Source organism: Sarcophilus harrisii, chromosome 2 (assembly GCF_902635505.1).
Source record: "Sarcophilus harrisii chromosome 2, mSarHar1.11, whole genome shotgun sequence".
NCBI classification, from domain to species: domain Eukaryota; kingdom Metazoa; phylum Chordata; class Mammalia; order Dasyuromorphia; family Dasyuridae; genus Sarcophilus; species Sarcophilus harrisii.
Genome location: NC_045427.1, coordinates 456117714 through 456135798, shown reverse-complemented (window position 1 = coordinate 456135798; position 18085 = coordinate 456117714). Strand labels below are relative to the sequence as shown.

Below are 18085 nucleotides of genomic sequence, written 5' to 3'. Positions count from 1 at the left end.
GATGTGGAAATAATTCAGGAATAATGAAGCACACTGAAAACTTAATACTTGGTGTCTTTTGAGTCAAGGGCAATTGCCATAGACTTGGGATGGAAAGAGCCATTTACATTCAGAAAGAAAGTGATGGAGACTGAATGTGGATTAAAGTATAGTATTTTCACCCTTTTTGGTGTGGTAGTTTATTGGCTTGTTTTTTTTTTTTTTTGCACAGCATGATGAATAAGGAAATAGTTTAGAAGAATTGCACATGTTTAACCTATATTGGATTGCTTGCTGTCTATGGGAAGGGATTGAGAGGAAGGGAGGGAGAAAAAATTAGAACAGGTTTTTGCAAAGGTGAATATTGGGAACTTTGCATCTGTTTAGAAAAATGAAAACTTTTATAAAAAATATTTAGTACCTTCATGTTAATAGTATCTTAGCATAAAGACACTTAAAACATTATTATGAGTTTGACTTAAATACTAATATGTAAAGTATAATTAGAAGGCATTTTTTATTTTGTTTTGGCCTTTTTACATACTTGAGAACATTGGTTAAATTTGCAAAATTCAAGGATTTATTTCTCATTATTTAAGTTGGGGCAAAGGTTGTTTAATTTTAGAATAAAACATATTTAGCTATTCTTTATTTTACAGGGTACAAGTTTTGGAAATGAGCCCAAAAGAGGAAAATTGTGTCTTTTTTAATGTTCACATAAAATTTATAGATGAAGGCAGGACTAGTGATACTAAAAATCATCAGCTGCTTCATCTACCCCAGAGATTCCAAAATCTGCCTCCTCAAGCTGTAGAATTTATTGTTTGTAGAGTGAAACCTATTGACAATGAAATAGAATGGAACCCAAAAGTAAGTTCCCATGCTCTCATGTTTTTACATTTTAAAAGTTCTCCAAAGAGAGCTACGTAGTAATTTTTAAATGTAAAAGTAATGCTTAAAATGATTTCTGTAGCTGAATGTGTATGAAATTCCGTTTTAATTTATGGGATTTCTCGATAATTACTTTGGTCTGGAACAAATTTCAGGTTTCTGTTTGTGTAGGGTTGTAAAAGCTGTATGGTCTGCTGTAAAGACCCTAGTAGCTTCTCCACTTCACTAAGTCACAGGGAAGTTTGACTGTCCCAGTGGCAGCCAGGTTGAAACTCAGTTAGCTGCCATTTCCCCAGGTATCTTCCTCCTCTACGATTAGTAAGTCTCCAGGCTCAAGCTTCTTGCCCCCTCATCTTTAACACAAATAAGAGCCATGTGAAAACCCACAATATTTTGCTGTTTCGGTATATGAAGTCCTACCTGCCGCTGAGGCACCCATGTCTACCCAGAGCCCTAGTGAACCTGACCCTGCCTACCCTTTATTTTAGGTATGACCACCCCCACCCCCCCAATCAGAACTTGGGCTGGCTTTATTGTCTTGTTGTATGCTCTTTCTCCTGAGCGAACAAACAAAAACAAACTTGTGTGGGGACTTCTATTCTGGCAGCCAGCACAGCAGAACGTTGATCTCAGCGTCATTAGCATGGAAATGCAAATGCTGACCACAGTGGGATCTGGATCTCTGATTAGCATCCTGCTTTAAAAAAAAAAAGAGGATGTGACCCAGCAGAAATAGTGAGCACTGTATTTGGAACATAGGACTTGGGGTGCTCCTGGGTAATTGTGAAGAAAATGTCCCTTAGGAATGGCAGTGGTGCTTTCTGACTGAGTGAGAGTTTTATGTCAATATAGCTCCCAGATGCCGTCTGGTCTAATCCTTTGATTTTAGAAATGAGGAAACTGAGGCACAGTGGAGGCTAAATGACTTTTCACTCGGGTTGGTGTCAGAGGTGGGATGTGTAAGCCAGCGCTTTTTCACAATACCACACTTTCTTAAATAGTGGTGTAAGAAAAAAGTGATGATAATACAAAATAATAATTAGAAATGAAAAACCACTCAGGTTCTATGTTACACATTAGATATTTTTTGATCAAAAGCATCCTAATTTCAAATGATTTACTGTGATTATGGAAATGCATGTTTTTAAAATACCACTTTCTTTTCATTTGAACTAATCCTAAACAACATGTGTAATATTGCTTTTATTACTGTATGTATTTTTGTAGTAATTGTTCATTATGAATCAATCTTTCCAGTAACAAGTAACATCATAAATTAAATTTTTTCAGGTCACTAGATATATTCACCATAAAATTATAGGAAAACTACATGAGGCTAAAGTAGTTCTATCTTTGGGAAATACAGTTTGGGTCGATCCAATGGTAAGTGTGCCATATTCTTATAAGAAATATAATCAGTATGTACAAGGGAACCAAAAATCATCCCAAATAGTTTCCTAAAAGAATAAAACTTTTATGAACCAAAATCTAATTTCAGTTTTGGAACACTCTTCTTTTGTATTTGTGTATTTATGGCAAAAATCTAATGATCTTAGATGTAGTTTAAAAAATTTCTTCCCAGAAAGCACATTCCTGGAGATGCCCATTCTTTTTCCACCTTGTAGCTTTTGGATATTCAGATTTTAGAGTGATCTTTTATTTCTAGTGTGACAATATTAATAACTAATCTTTATTGCATGTTGAGGTTTCTAAAATGCTTCCCAAATATTTCATTTGATCCTTTGGGTCTAAAAGATACTTAGTTTCTGTATGCTTAGAAATCATTCCTTATAAAAGTGAAATCAGTTATGTCAGTCAAAAACTTCAGTCAGATATTGTTTATGAAGAATCAGTAGCTGCCAGACACAGTTTTTTGCATATGATCTTTACTTGAGAGATTCAGGGCAGTTTCCTCCAGTGTCCCTGATTTTGCTCTCAGGTCAGATATTAGTGTAAATTGTGCTAAATGGTGTTTGGGGAAAGACTTCCTCTTTTAAAAATAAATTTAGGTCTAAATTTATTTACAAGCCCATTCTTTTGGGTCAAACTTTGGAAAATTGTACAGCACTGGCAACCATGAAATATGTGAATCTTAGTTTTCTCCTGATGTAGAAATAGGAAATTAATTGTTCTCATGACAGTTTTATGTTACATTTTGTTTTATAGTTGAGATGCAGAAAAGATTAAATTCCATTAGATTCCGGATTCTAATATCATTTCTTTTGTCACCTGCTACTAGTTTCTAATTCATGCCCATTTCTACCTATTGCTACTGCTGCCAGAAGGCCCAGAATTAGGGTACACACTTGCCTGCTTAAAAAGTAGAATATCTTGTATGTGAACAAACTGTCAAAACTCTTGAAAATTAATTATAGCTTTCTCTGTGATATAACCAGAAAAATTGAAAGGGGAATCGAAAAAGAGTTTTTGAGAGAAATGGGGAACAAATATATACATTTGTGTATCTGAAATCTCTTGTGCTTTGTGAATGAAGAGGCTAAAGACAATGTACAGCATTGTCTTTAGTGACTATATTCTATCACATAAGTCATTTCAGTTCAAATCAGGAAGTATACTGAAGTAAAAAAATCATGATACTAAAATGTACTTATATTTTGTCTCTAATTTAAGGTCCATCTCACCAAGCTTTCAGATTTGAAAACTTCTGTAATTGAATATAATGTTCGAGCTGAAATTTTATCGATGGGAATGGGTACTGATAATCCAGAACATATAGATCAACTTAAAAAACTGTGCCAAGAAAGTAAAATGGTTGCCCTTCAAGAGAACACGTTCCAAACAATGTGGGTTAACATTTCATCTTTTTATATGCATTTTTGAAACCCTGTTCTATATTTTGATAAAATTGATATATTAAGTTATATTATCTGTTGCATATAATATATTCTCTAAGTGCAGTTATGTTATTAAGGCAGTCTGTAGTGCAGTGGAAATGAAGCCTAGCTATGGCACCTCCCTGGGGAATCAGTCAGAACTGAGTATGGCCCACTTGCCTTCATGTAGGCCTCCGTTTCTTTGTATGGAAAAGGTGGGTTGTACTAGATGGCATCTGAGGACCCTCTCAGCTTCTAAAGCCACAGACAGGCCTATGAACTATGATTCTCGTGGTGTAAGTAGTTTTTAGCTAAAAGCTCAAATAGAATTGACATTAGTCTGAACTCATGTAGAAGACTAAAAGAGTTCCTACTGTGAAACTTTGTAAGAGGTTGGAATAATTTTTCATCATAAAAATAGTATTCATTGGGCTTTAAAAAAAAATTTTTTTTGACAAAGGCAGTAATGTTAGAAATTTTATAGGTTATATGTGTCCAAATTCAAAAGATTTGGATAACTTTCTAGGCTTCCTTACATTTGCAGAAATGAGTTTATATCAGTATTATTTTCTTTTTTTATTGTGAACAATGGAGTGTTGAAAAAAGTTCAATCTGATAGTAAATTTCTATTAATCTAGGCTTCATAAATTAAAATTAAATGTAGCAAATTCAATTTAGTTAAGGAAAGAATTGTTTTTTAAAATCAAAAATTAACATTATAATAATTGATAATAAAAATTATGGGGCATTTTGCTCACTTTGGACTTTTATAGCATGTGCACTGATGAAGAAACTGAGGGAGTTACTCATCCAGCTACATGTTGTAATACAATATACATCATGAATTTTTTATCCATCTGGTTTTTTATATGAATGCCTTTTTTTAAAAAAAAATCTGTTTTTAACCTTTGGTAAACATTTACATGGTACTAATGGCAATGTATTCTGTTTTAGAATAGCTCCTTTAACATCCAGTAAAAGTAGAGAGGATACAGGTGGCCTGCAAAACTCAATATCAGATGATGACAGAATTTTAGAAAATAGTGTTTCCTTACAAGTGAATACAGAAAATTCAAAGTCTGGTAAGTATTTATGAAGTAAGTATTTAATTGCTTGTGTTAAATATATTGCTTTTTGAAAAACATAGCTAGTAATTGTATTATATCTTTTAAAGGGATATGAATTTTAATATTTTAGTCAGTTTTATTTTTGATATCATGAGTGTACCAAAGAATCTTAAAATGACACATAAAGGTTTTATTGCTTTTTTAAAGTATCTGTATAGCATTTTACATGTATTATCTTATTTGACCCTCCAAATCTACCAGCCATTCAAGTACTTAAGAGTTTTCCTCACTATTTGACAAAAGAGGAAAGGGGTTTAGACAGGTAAAGATTTGCTGTCATGTGTCTAGCATCTAAAGGGGGATTTGAAACTATTCGGGGCTCGGCTGATCTCTTTTCATGGCATCATTAGTTTTTTTTTTCCATTAGTGGATTTTAATTTTCACTATTAATAAGCATGTTGATACTTTTAATCCATGAAGCCCAGCCCATTGGGAAACAATTTGTGCCTTCATTTCATTGTCTTTTACCTGGAGGAGAGTTGTAGTTGCATTGCACTGTTCTTTAACAGAGTAAGAAAGTTTGCACCATACAGTAAAAGGTAAGGTCAATGATAAGCTTATCTTGGAACTTTTTTCTTTTCCTAGAAATGATATCAGAAAGTGATGGAGATAATTACATTAAAGAAACACCCCAAGAGCAGCATAAAAGGTATGACTTCATAATTTGAAGGAAATTTTTTTTCACAAATAAGCATTTACTTAGGTAGTTTAAACATAAATATACTGCAGCAAGGCAGCTCTTCTGTGTCTGATTCTCTTCCACCCTCAAGCACCCCTTTCCCCCCCCATGCTTTCATCTTAGGGCCTCTTCACCTTAAAACACCCCAGCACGATCCTTTACTCCCTCCTGCACTCTGACCCGACTCTTCTCCCTGCAACAAACACCTCTGTATATCCCCCGCTCAGTCCATTGTCCTTGCTGTCATTCCTTCAGTTTCTTTTTTGTTGCTTCCTTTCCTATTTCAACAAATATGCCTGTGCCGCCTTTTCCTTAAAAAAATCAGTAGAAGGTTCCATTTATTTCAAGCTATCATTCTTGTCTTCTCCCTTTCGCAACCAGATTCCTAGAGAACCCTGCCCAGATTTGCTCTTTTCACTTGTATAAAGCCTTCTGCACTATGGCTTCCAACTTCATCACTTGCTCACCCTAATGTCTCCAAAGTTACCAGTGAGCTCTTAGCGGCAGAAACTTTCGCACAAGTTGTCTTACAAAGGGCACTTTCCTCTCCCTTCGATCTCTTGAAATCTCCGGTTTTCTTAAAAACTTGGCTCAACACCAGCCCTGAAGTCAGGAGAACCCGAGTTCAAATCTGGCCTCAGACATGTAACACTTCCTGGCTGTGTGACCCTGGGCAAGTCACTTAACCCCAATTGCCTCAAGGGGAAAAAAAAAGTCTTAAGCACCCTTTTTTACATGTTGGATTTCTTAGTCCCTGCCCACAACTGTTAATGTCTCCCCCCCCCCAAAAAAAAAAAACAAAAACTAAACCTATTTCTATTTTGTGCAGATCAGGGACCATTTTACTTTTTAGTTAAACAGTGCATGGAATATAATATTTAACAAATGTTTGTTAGTTAAATTTATTGATTGGATGTCTCTTCTCTCCTTTTCTCTCTTGTAGTTTCCACCCTGAAATAAAATGGTTTCAAAAAGATGATGTTGTAATTGTGAAGATAAGGCTAAGAAATGTAAAAGATCAGAAATGTAAATTTTTTAGAGAAAGGGTGGTTTTCAGGTAGGCCTGTATATATTTTAGCCAAAAAATTGAAACCACTTGACTGTGTTTTAAAAAAAAAAAAGGCTAACATAATTTATTTTAATTTAGTGCTTGGGTAGGAGATAAATTTTACTTGGCTGATATGGACTTATATGCAAGTATATTAAAAGAAGAATCCAAATGTCTAATTAAGAATGAAGAACCTATAGTTACTCTTGTAAAAGAGAAAAAAGAATCTTGGCATAATTTACTCAAGAAAAGGGTAAGTAGTAGTTTTTAACAATTCTAGAGTCTTAATATTCTTGGTGTATATATATATATATATATATATATATATATAGTTTTTTCAGTTAATATTACATTTTATATTTAACAGAATCCTAACGTGTCTTTTGATTTCGATCATTGGGAGGAATGTGAAGATATAAGCCCCTTTTCTAATGGTAAGACTGTTTTATTAGAAAAAAGGAGAAAAAAAATTTTAAGAGGAAAAAATTGTACTTACTTGATAAGGCTATATGTTAGCCTTAGAAGAAGAAGACTGAAGCAAAAGCGGTCAGTAGGGTGGGAGCCAAATTCAGGAATTATGGCTATGTGGAGTCACTTGTAGATGTCTAAGATTCTTTAGGAATTTAAACCTTTCTGAGGCATTTTACGTCTATTAAAATTCATGTAAGAATTAGAGTTCATATTAATTTTTTCCACATATCTATTGCTTAAGAAGATATTGGAAAGTTGTTAGCCAAGTAGATATTATGAGACTTTTAGCAAGAATGGAATAAGTATATTTTTAAAATTTCTTATGCATTACACATGATTTTAACAATCCAAGTAATTTTTTTCTTTTAATGAATATCTGAGATTTATACTTTTCCTCTAAAGAAATTTGTCAGGTAATTAGTGCAGGTGATATTGTCTCCATTTCATAAATGAGGAAAATTGTTTATCCGTGACTATACACTTAGTGGGTTGTATCCATATCATGTCTGCTATTCTGCAGAATCTAGTTTCATGTAGTGAAACTTTTTTTTCCTCCAGTGCTATACTGAGTAATTAGTTTGAGAACTATGTTATAAGCTGTTAAAAAGCTCTTAGTAGGCTTCTTAAAATAGATAATAATACTTGGGGAAAAAATGCTTTATTGAATCTGTAGCATATCCAGATTTGTATACAGAGAAGTTGTATTCTGTGACCTGTCATAAACATATAACTATTTGGTCTAAAAAATAATGCTACTTTTAAAATAAATTTTCCTTGTACTTATGGAAAAGGCGGCTGATTTTGATAGTTTATAAGCTAGAATTAATCAGCTGAATTCAGACAAAAAAAAAAAAACCAGAAAGAATCAAAAAGTACAGGATATCCAAATCTTGACATATTAGTTTTGGAATAAGAAGTGTTGCTGTTGCTTAACGCTTATCTAATCTGTGAACTCTATTGTTCCTTTAGCTTCCTGTTTAACTTTTTTTTTTTTTCTTTAAGGAAATATTAGTGCAGTGATAGAAAATAGTTTTTTTCCCCCTAAATTAGTGGCATAGCATATTAATCAGCTTTTAATTTTTGAACTTAACACATAAAACCATGCACAGAAAAGCTTTTTCTTTCTTTCTTTTTTTTTTTTTTTCTGAGACAATTGGGGTTAAATGATTTGTCCCTGGTCACACAGCTAGGAAGGAAAAGCTTTTTCTTAAGGAAAATAATTGAATAATTGAAATAAAATATTTCTTTATGAAATATCTATGAATAGAGAATATCTAATTTTTCAGTACATAAATTGTTCACACTTACATTCCAAAGAACATTGTGCTATGACATGTTTTGACATAAAAAGAATTGACTGAGCTTGCTTGGCTCCCTACTCTGAAATAACCAGGAAGTATCTAATTACTTATGCGTATGTAATTTTTTTTTCAAGTTGTGTGCTCTAGAAAGATACTCAATGCTGGTATGCAGATAAGTGAAGATATGGATGATTCTTCAGAGGACAGTGAAACTGAGAGTGAATAGCATGCAAATTAAATCCTGGTTGGAAAACTGAAACAGGGCAGTGTCTAGCACTGTACCTTCAAGTTGAGAAATTATGCGTGGACACATCTGAACCTTTTTTATTCCAAGGAAGAAAAATTTTATTGTCTATAAAAGTAGTCATTTATTAATGGTAAGAATTACTTGATTTTTGGTTCATAAAGAGACCAAAATTAGTAGCAAGGGGAGACACAGGATACTCTAGTGGTGCTGGATATTGTTTACCTGGCTGAAAAAATACATGCCCAGCTAATAATGTACCTTTTGTTTTTAAAGTGAAGATTGTTCTGAATACAAGAGCTTGAGTGAAATTGCAACTGTTGACTGATTTGGGAGATTTAGATTTCATAGGTCCTAAGGAATGTCAGAATGTTTTTAACCAATTGACAATGTTGAAATCCTCAAGATCACAGGTTTGATTGAAAGCACATGTAGAACTCATACATAGACTTTCTTTTCAAGCTTTACAATTTCCATTAATTGGAATTACCAAATTTTCTTCCTTAAAAGTTATTTGTATTCAGTGATGTAACACACACATTTCTGTTTGAATATATAGGGAAAAAATAGATCTTTAATTTTGAAGATAGAATTAAAATTTACAAGGTAGACATGATAATGAATGGTGAATTGCACTAGTAGTTTTAGAAATTTGGACATTCTCCTTTTTGTTAAGCAAAAGAAAGAAAGGAAAAGGTCCTGTCCTCATGAAATTTGGTAATAGAAATATATACGTGTGTATATTTTATGCACATTTGATAAAAATCAAAACTCTTCCATTCAGCAGTTCTGTGACATGGAGTAAAATTAAACTTTGAGTCTCAGTTTTCTCATCTGTAAAATGGGCTACTTATGAAGAGAATCTAAGGGGGACAATCACAGCACCATTTTAAAGAAGTATTTTAAAGAACAAAGTTAGGACATTTTTCCTGTGATGAGATCAAGTGACAGGTTACTCATTTTGCCTGAGTAGGTGGGGATTTTTTGCCTTTGTATAGGTAGGTCTAAGGGTGTGTGTGCGTGTGTGTGTGTGTGTAGTGCAGCTCTTCCTTTTTGCCATTTGTTAACTTTAAAGTTTAGTGAATATACTTTTGCTCCCCTAACTGTGATGTTGTGTACTGCAGGTGGAACTGAGTGTTGGGGAAGCAGGTACATGTAATTTAAAGTGAAGTTAGATTTTCTTTTTTGATGGTTGAATTTAAACTGAGTAAAAGGTATCAAATTATCATCATGTACTTTATCCAGTGTCTCTCAATCCTTTTTTTGACTTTATTTTAATTTATAATATGTATATAACTTGTATTCCCAGATTTAAAATAACTCATTACAATATAAGCCTTGTTAAGTGAATTCCCTTATTGTGTACTCAGAGATAACCCCAATAATCTTTAGGATTTCATTGCTGTCAGTAGTTTATCCCTTTTTGCTTGCTGTTTTTTGTTTTGTTATTTTATGAAAAATTTTTTGGAGTCTGTGATAGAATTGTCTAAAGATATTTAATCCTAAGAAATGCAAAGCAGGTGACTAGCTTAAGTTGTGGTGGCCTTTTAAAAAACATTTAAGTTACTATCATTTGTTTTTTTTTTTTTTTAATCCAAACATTTTTAAAGCCACCAAATGGTTCATTAGAATTTTTTAATTATATAATTTCATTTTAAAAGTATGGAATGTGCAAGTGCCATTTTTGTATTAAGATATATACTGTTAAAAGTGATGTTACAACTTTTTTTTTTTTTTTTTTTTTACAATGGAAACAAGGCTTTCAGGTTCCACTATAAATATTTTCTTGGAAAATGGTTTAATGTGATAAATAATATACAGAGTTTTGTCTTATGTATCTAGTCACTTCATTGTAATGAGAAGTGGGAATGTGTCATTAATAAAATATGCTTGTTTTCATTCAAAAGTGGCCTCTGTTTTTGTTTTTTTTCTTCTTTTTACACTATTTTCATTGACTGAATGACAGAGTATAATAGATAAAGAGCAGATTTCATAGATAAAGAGCAGATTTCATAGATAAAGAGCAGGTTTCAGAGCAAGAGAGGTCTGTGTTCAGTCTCGCCCGATTTTTCCTGCAGAGAAAAATGTTAGGTACTAAAGAAAATAAAATTTAGTTAAGATACAAAAAGCATTTGACCATAGAGTTTAAGGAACTTACTTTATTGACAGTTAAATAAATGTTGTGTTTTCTTTGTTAAATAAGTTACCACTACAATTGTGGTATTTTATTTGCCACTCTCTTAAGTTTCAATAAGACAGAGTAGTTTTCTTAGCTTGCTAATTTTAGCAAACCCAATTGTTTCTCCTAGCTATAAACTCTAGGCCAAGAGAGAATTGTGGGTCTTTAAAAAAAAAAAAAAGATATTACAAATAATTGTAAAAATTCTCCTGAAAAAAAAACAAAACAAAAAACACATGTACATCAGGAAGACATAATCACAAATACTCCATACAAAAATACATCTATTACATGGCTCGATGTACTAGAAATCAAGTATTAGTCGAGATCTTCTTCTGGTGGGACAACTTCCATGAGCATCTGTAAGTGCATAGTGATAGGTTCTGAAATATCAAAGTTGATATAATTAGAAATGATATAGATGGCATTTATAGATAATTATTTTGATTAGACTTTTACTCTTTACTTCCTATAATATAGTGTATCCCAAAAGGTAAATTTGTGCAGATTTAAGCTTTCATAGCTAAAAATAGCCAAGTATGCAATCTTTATAGCCTAATACTGCAAAGCTTTAAGCTTTGATAGTATAGCACTTAACAATTTTTGGACATATTATATAGTTTAACCCTTTGATTTTCCATCTTCTCCATACACATTTTTCACAAACGAGAACTGTGTACACTATTCCTTGGAAAATATTTCCTTGAGTTAAGCTGTTAGGAAACAAATTATTTCATATAATGGTTTTTGAGTTTTATTTGGTCCAAACTATATATAACTTAAATTCCCTTCACAAGCTACTCAAAAGTCCTCCTGTCTTTGCTTGGACACTTGTACTTTTAAAAAATAGACATTTTCATCATTTACCTTTATAAGATTTTTATTTTCATTTTTTCTCCTTCCCTCTCTCCCCTCCCCAAGATGGTTAGTGGTCATACATGTACAGTCATATTAAACATTTCCACATTAGTCATGTTATGAAAGAATCAGAATAAAAGGGAAAAACCATGAAAAAAAAATGAAGATAAGTATGTTTTGATATGCATTCAGAGTCCATCTTTCTTTCTCTGGTTAAGAATAGTATTTTCCATCCTGAGTCTTAGAATTAAGACATATTTCTATACAGCCTGTTCCATGTTTGGATACTTCTAATTGTCGGGAAGTTTTTCTTTATGTCAATCTTAAATCTGTCGCTCTGTCCTCTGGGGTTAAGCAGGATTTCTTCGATCACTCTTAGACCTTCAGACCTTTGGACACTTAATGACAGCTATCCTGCCTTCCCTATGTCTTCTCCAAGTTCAACATGCCCTTTTCCTTCATGTCCTTCTCACTGCTTACATTTTCTAGTTTGGTTTGTCTTAAAATAACCCAGATGAGTTCTAATCAGGGCAGAATGTTTTTGACACTGTACTTACCAATACAATCTGATTTCAAATAAGTTTTTTTTTTCCACTTCCATATCACATTGCTGACTCATACTGAGCTTGAGGAGCACTAAAAACCTCCAGATTGTTTCAGATAAATTTTTTTCTGTATCCAGAGCTATTCCATCTCACTTATAAAATTGATTTTTTTAACCCAAATATAGAACTTGTAACTATCCTTTTTAAATTTCATCTCATTGATACATTATAATGATTCTGATACTCTAGACTATTGAGAACTTTATGGATTTTTACTCAACTTGTTAACTGGCTGAGTTTTGTACCATCTGCAAATTTGATTATTGTACCATATATTCATTTATTCGAGTCCCTGGCAAAAACATCAGACAAAATAGTAAGGGGCCAAGCAATAGTCCTTAAGAGAATTCCACTAGACACTTTGGCTTTCTCTTATGCTCTGTGCCTTCTGCTTCAACTGATTTTAATATCCTACCATCCTAGGAGATGGCTGCGATGGCCTGGTGCCTTGAATTCATCAGAATCATCTGGGCATCTCTATACATGATCTTGGATTTCAGCTACCTTCTAAGACAGATTATGTATGTCTTTTTGAATCCAGAAACTATTCTTTATCCGGAAAAAAGAAAACCAAAAGAAAAGTTAAATTGGTTTGGTCTTATACATGAGAGTCACTGACCAATTCAGATTTTTTTTTTTTAACAGCAGAATTTCCTTTTTCCTTTATCAACAGTTTTCTGCTTGAGCCTTCAGAATCTCATTCTTGGTAGTTTCTCATTGTTTTGAGCTGACATCCTACACAATTTAGTGCCTAGGATTCTACCTATTCTTTTTCTGATCCCTTTAAGTTATGTTTTACAAAATCTTAAGGGATGTTATTTTGTCGAGTTTTCTCTCAATTCTGTCATGAATTCTTAACTGGTCACTTATTTCCAAAGTTTGCATCATTTACTGGACCACAGACATAAAAGAAAGACCTCCAGGACCTCCAAAACAGATACCTTCTGGTAATGGCCATGGGCCTTCATGATCTTGTCAGGATCATAGAGACCAAGCAGGAACGAAAGACCAATAAGGAGACATTTATTTACCTCCTCTCTGAATGAAGACTGGAGATGCAGAAGGAAAACATTTATAGTGGAGAGCTCCTTTTGTTCAGTGAAATGCTCAAGGTGGTCCTAGTGAGGGGGCCTGTGGGCCAAGAGAAGCTGCAGGAAATGCCCTGAGGAGTTTCCTCCCCACCCTTAGGCCCCGCAGAAGCATAAAGGGGCTGGGGCCCTCCTGGCTGCATTGATGGTTCCAGGATGTAGAAACACTGAGCCACCAATCTCAGTGATTTTCTGAAATTACAGCCACCCTGAAAGGTAGGTTCTGTTTTTATGCCAGTGTTAGGGCACTGTTCCCCATTGAGGAAACGGGGGCAGAGTTTGTCACTTGGCCAGGGTCACAGCTAGCAACTACCAGACCCCTGGCTAACCCACACAGCTAGAACTGACTGGACGCCCAGAGACCCCATCCCTGGGCCAAGCCAAGCAGAATTCCTGGCATTTCTGTATTCCTTTAATGTTTGCAAAGCAACTTACCAATGAAACCTCAGTTCTTGCTCACTGTCCTGTCAGAGGGGAGCCATTCTTACTGTTAATTTGCAGATGAGGGAACTTAAGAGTGAGGAGTGGTGCATTGTCCAGGCCAGACCCCCGCAAGGGTCGGAGGCAGGATATAAACTAAAGTCTTCCTGATTCCCAGCAGAGCCCCTCAATATGCCCCAAATGTATGTGCTAACATATTCATAGAAATACTCGTTATAGTCGTAAAGAACTGGAAACAATGGGTGCCCATCAGTCAAAGAGTGCCTGAAAGATCTGTGTTATTAAAATGTAATATTATGATGTGGTTGGAAATTAATGCAAAGAAATGCAAATAAAAATGTGCATAAGCAATGCTTATTATAGTGAAAAGAGTTGATAAGAGACCAGGAATCCGGAGGACTCCTCTTCCTGAATTCAAATTTGGCCTCTTCCTAGCTGTGTGACCCTGGGCAAGTCATTGAACTCAGTTTGCCTCAGTTTCCTCATTTGTAAAATGAACTGGATAGAGAAATGGCAAATCACTCTTGTCTTTGCTAAGAAAACCCCAGATGGAATCAGAGGTGACCCAATTGAAACAATAAGAACAAATGCAGAGTGAAATTAGAAGAAACAAAAGTACAATATTCACAGTACAACAGTGTAAATGAGAAGGGATTAAAAGGAAACCAACTAACTGAAAGATCAGGGATGGTCTTGGGGAACCCTCCTTAAAACAAAGAAGGACCACCTTGGACATTTCAGTGGACAAAAGGAGCTCTCCGCTATAAATGTTTTCCTTCTGCATCTCTGTTCTTTATTTGAAGAGGAGGTAAATAGACCTTGTCTCCTTATTGGTCTTCTGTTCTTGCTTGGTCTCTATGTTCCTGATAAGATCATGAACGCCCATGGCCATTACCAGAAGATATCTGTTTTGGACGTCTTAGAGTCTTTCTTTTATGTCTTTTATGTCCAGTAAATGATGCAAACCTTGGAAAGAATTATAATTTGCAATCAGATTTGGTGGGTGGTATCAGGTATCTTTGCTTAATTCTTTTTTGCTATAATGGAAAGTTTAATTTGAAAGGAGGAATGCCTTTCCAAAAATGACCACAATGTATTGACTCAAACCATCAATAAAACCTTTGTTAGAAGAAAAGATAGTTCTGTAGAAGTAACATTTAACTCTTTGAATAAATACATGAAATATATCAGCATAGATATTTTTAGACATTAAGGGCAGAGATTAATGCTATGTTTACTTCGATGACAGCAAAATTAGCATTTCTTGTTGCATCGTTTATATCTCACGTATTCAAAATATTTTTAAATTGAATTTGGCTGTGATTTCTTTGCAAAGACCTCCCATCTTGTTTTTTGTGACTTTTGCATCTTAGTTTTAAATTATTCTAAGTAGGCTCATTGGAATATTGAATGCATGATGCTTTATTTTATGCACCAAAATTCTACACAAAATTATATATGAAAAAATTAAACCAAAGCCTCTTTGGGAGTGCCCATGCTATAATGGGTTAGAATAGTTTGTTTTTTTTCCTCCAAAAAGGAAATATTTGTTATAAAACTGATTTGTATATTTTGCTCAGAGTACTGTTTTTATAATATTTCAATTGAATAATATAGCTTTTCCCCAGTAGTCACCATATGCTCTTAAGAAGTATGATGACTTTTGTTTTAATGCTTCACCTAAACAATAACTTTTGTTACCTGGCTAAATCTTTCTCGTTATCTCCTGACCTGGCTTTACACCTTAAATTTACAGCAGCTACTTGTCCTACATAACCAGACCTTGGAAGATAACATTAATTACACATCTTTTTAAGTTGCATTAATAACCATGCTAGGACTTGATATATTAACCTACTTTTCCTAGCCATGATTGGGAGATCAAAGACAAATTGAGTTAATGAATTTCTAAATGCCATTAGATATTTGATATAGTTTTTTTTTTCTTTTTTAAACTATTAAATGATGGGATCTCTATCTATTACATTCTCTGTATGACTCTTAGATACCTGGAAATTTTTTGAGTGATCAATTTTGCTTACATTTTCAAACAGAAGTGACTATTAATACTTAACACATTGTCTGCCATTTAGCAGATGCTTAATAAGTGTTTGCTGAGTGACTGCTAAAGAAAGCAATTCAGTGATGGATGGAGATTTTTTTTTTTTTGGTGTGAAGTAGGACTTTTATTTAATAATAGTATTAATCCTCTTTATCTACCAGTTTCAATAAACAGTTGCTTAGTTAGACAAGTAGTTTATACAATGAATTGTGGAGAACTGTATTTGCAGAATATTTGCAAATCTGTTTTGTTTATACTTACTTGAAATTTTCTGTACCCAGCTGAACTTGTTGTGAACAAAAAGTAAATAAAACAGAAGTCCACTGAGTATAAATAATACACAGTATAGATATGGCAACTCTGGTTTACTGACAATTGGTGCCAATACAAGGTATATTGAAATTAAAGTCACCAAGATAGGAATAAAAATAGGCACCTGTAAAACAAAGAAAAAAATGTTGATTATGGTCTTCATTTGCATTCAAATTATTTGGTAACCAAATAAATAGATTACAGAAGTATGAATTTGTAGAGCTGCACATACAATTTGTGTCAAATTATTCTGACCCATTTGGATTACTGATGATTTAGATTTTGCTGCAGGCTGATATAGTGGCTCTCTAAAACAAAACTCTGAATCTTTTATTAGCAGCTTTTAATAAGTCTCATTTTTGTTATTTATTTTTAATTAAGTTTTTCTAGTTAACAAAATGAATTTTTATCCCTCCCACATCCCTGCCCACCATTGGAGGAAAAAAAAGAATAAAGCTCTTCGAACAACTATATGTTATTGATCAAAATAAATATACATTGAACATGTCCAAAAACTATAAACCTCAGTCTTTACCATGAGTCCATCACTTCTCTGTCAGGATTATCATCTGCAATCATGGTTGGTTATGGCATTGATCAGAGTCATTAAGTCTTTCAAAAATAATTCCAAATTTCATAGTACCTTTAGAACGATAACTTTGTCAGGCAATTAATGTATGTAATATCCCCATTTTATTAAGGAGGAAATAGATTCTGAGAGGTTGAAATTTGTTCCTATTCAAACATCTAGGAAATGAGATTTAAAAGTAGACTCCCTAACACTCAATTCCAGTGTTGTTCATACTATATCATATTGCCACTTTGTTTCAAATGCTGAACACCGAGCTAAGATTTGTTAGTACTTAGTTTTAACTGGAAGGGGGTTACTGCCACTTAAAGATTTTGGATACAGTAAGAGAACACTAGATACTTGATGGGGATAGGATATGTTATTATTAAATTTTCTTCAGATCTTTGGGTGGCAATCATTTATATGCCACTAAACTGTTATGCCCTAGCAGGATGCCCACCAAAGATCGCTAACAATTCATATGCTGCATAAACTGGAAATATATTCCATGCATGTTTCAACCTCGATAATATTTTATTAAAAGTGTGTATTTATATATACACACACTATAATATATATCAGCTAAATACATTAGCTGGAGAGTTTTATGGTATGAAAAGCTATGTCAGAGGTATTTGTTATGTCTAATCAGATAAGTAAAGGGATTAAGTTAGTAAATGGTAAATGTAAAAGTTTGGGGACCTACAAATTCAGTTATTCAACAAGCAGTTAATTAACACCTAATACATGTCAGACACTAGAAATACAAAGCCAAGAACAAGAACAGAGATTGCCTTCAAGGGTCTTCTATTCTACACTCTCCTGCAAATAAATGTAAAATATATACAAAAAAAGAATAAAGTAATCAGGAAAGAAAGGAAAGCGAAATCTTAAAGGGGAAAGCCTTTTCTTTTTAAACAGTACCTACCTTGATAGGTCTTTTATGATCTTTCTTTGTAAACCTCATCACAATCAATCCTAATATAGTTAGACCATAAAAGAACCAGGAAGCAAAACTGAAGTAGTTAATTAATGTATTTATATCTCCAGGTATGATGTACAGGATAGTAATGATGCCCTAAATAATGAAAAAAATGAATTTTGAGGTTACTAGAACACAAATATTGTCCCTGATGTATCCTGAAGAAATAATTCCTCCTATAATGACATAGATTTGAAGAGATGTTCATGAGAAAGGGGAGGACACCTTAAACCTTGCAAGGGGCAAAGGTAGATATAAACATCTATTACTGGCTTCAAGCTCAAAGAAAACGATCTGACATATAAGAATTTGGTATTTCTGTGATAGAAAAAAACATCCTGAATTGGCCTACCAACTATTACTTTAGTTCCCCTTGGGGAGGAGAGGGCTTTAATAATGTTAACAACATTTGG

The 18085-nt window shown here is 33.6% G+C and overlaps 2 protein-coding genes across 2 annotated transcripts in view; one reads left to right on the top strand and one right to left on the bottom strand.

Moving 5' to 3' along the window:
* TDRD12 (tudor domain containing 12) overlaps nucleotides 1-10480 on the top strand; it is a 57117-nt gene extending 46637 nt beyond the window's left edge. The window contains exons 24-32 of the mRNA XM_031954381.1: nucleotides 639-849; nucleotides 2161-2253; nucleotides 3502-3674; nucleotides 4659-4786; nucleotides 5417-5480; nucleotides 6454-6567; nucleotides 6658-6811; nucleotides 6926-6992; nucleotides 8465-10480. Of these exons, the coding sequence (XP_031810241.1) occupies nucleotides 639-849; nucleotides 2161-2253; nucleotides 3502-3674; nucleotides 4659-4786; nucleotides 5417-5480; nucleotides 6454-6567; nucleotides 6658-6811; nucleotides 6926-6992; nucleotides 8465-8556 (1096 nt within the window). The 3' untranslated portion in view covers nucleotides 8557-10480. The remainder of the gene's footprint in view (nucleotides 1-638; nucleotides 850-2160; nucleotides 2254-3501; nucleotides 3675-4658; nucleotides 4787-5416; nucleotides 5481-6453; nucleotides 6568-6657; nucleotides 6812-6925; nucleotides 6993-8464) is intronic.
* Nucleotides 10481-10609: 129 nt separating this feature from the next.
* Nucleotides 10610-18085, bottom strand: part of SLC7A9 (solute carrier family 7 member 9) — a 38177-nt gene continuing 30701 nt past the window's right edge. The window contains exons 10-12 of the mRNA XM_031954382.1: nucleotides 17619-17768; nucleotides 16069-16243; nucleotides 10610-11136 (exon numbers count right to left, since the gene is read on the bottom strand). Coding sequence (XP_031810242.1) covers nucleotides 11072-11136; nucleotides 16069-16243; nucleotides 17619-17768 — 390 coding nt within the window. The 3' untranslated portion in view covers nucleotides 10610-11071. The remainder of the gene's footprint in view (nucleotides 11137-16068; nucleotides 16244-17618; nucleotides 17769-18085) is intronic.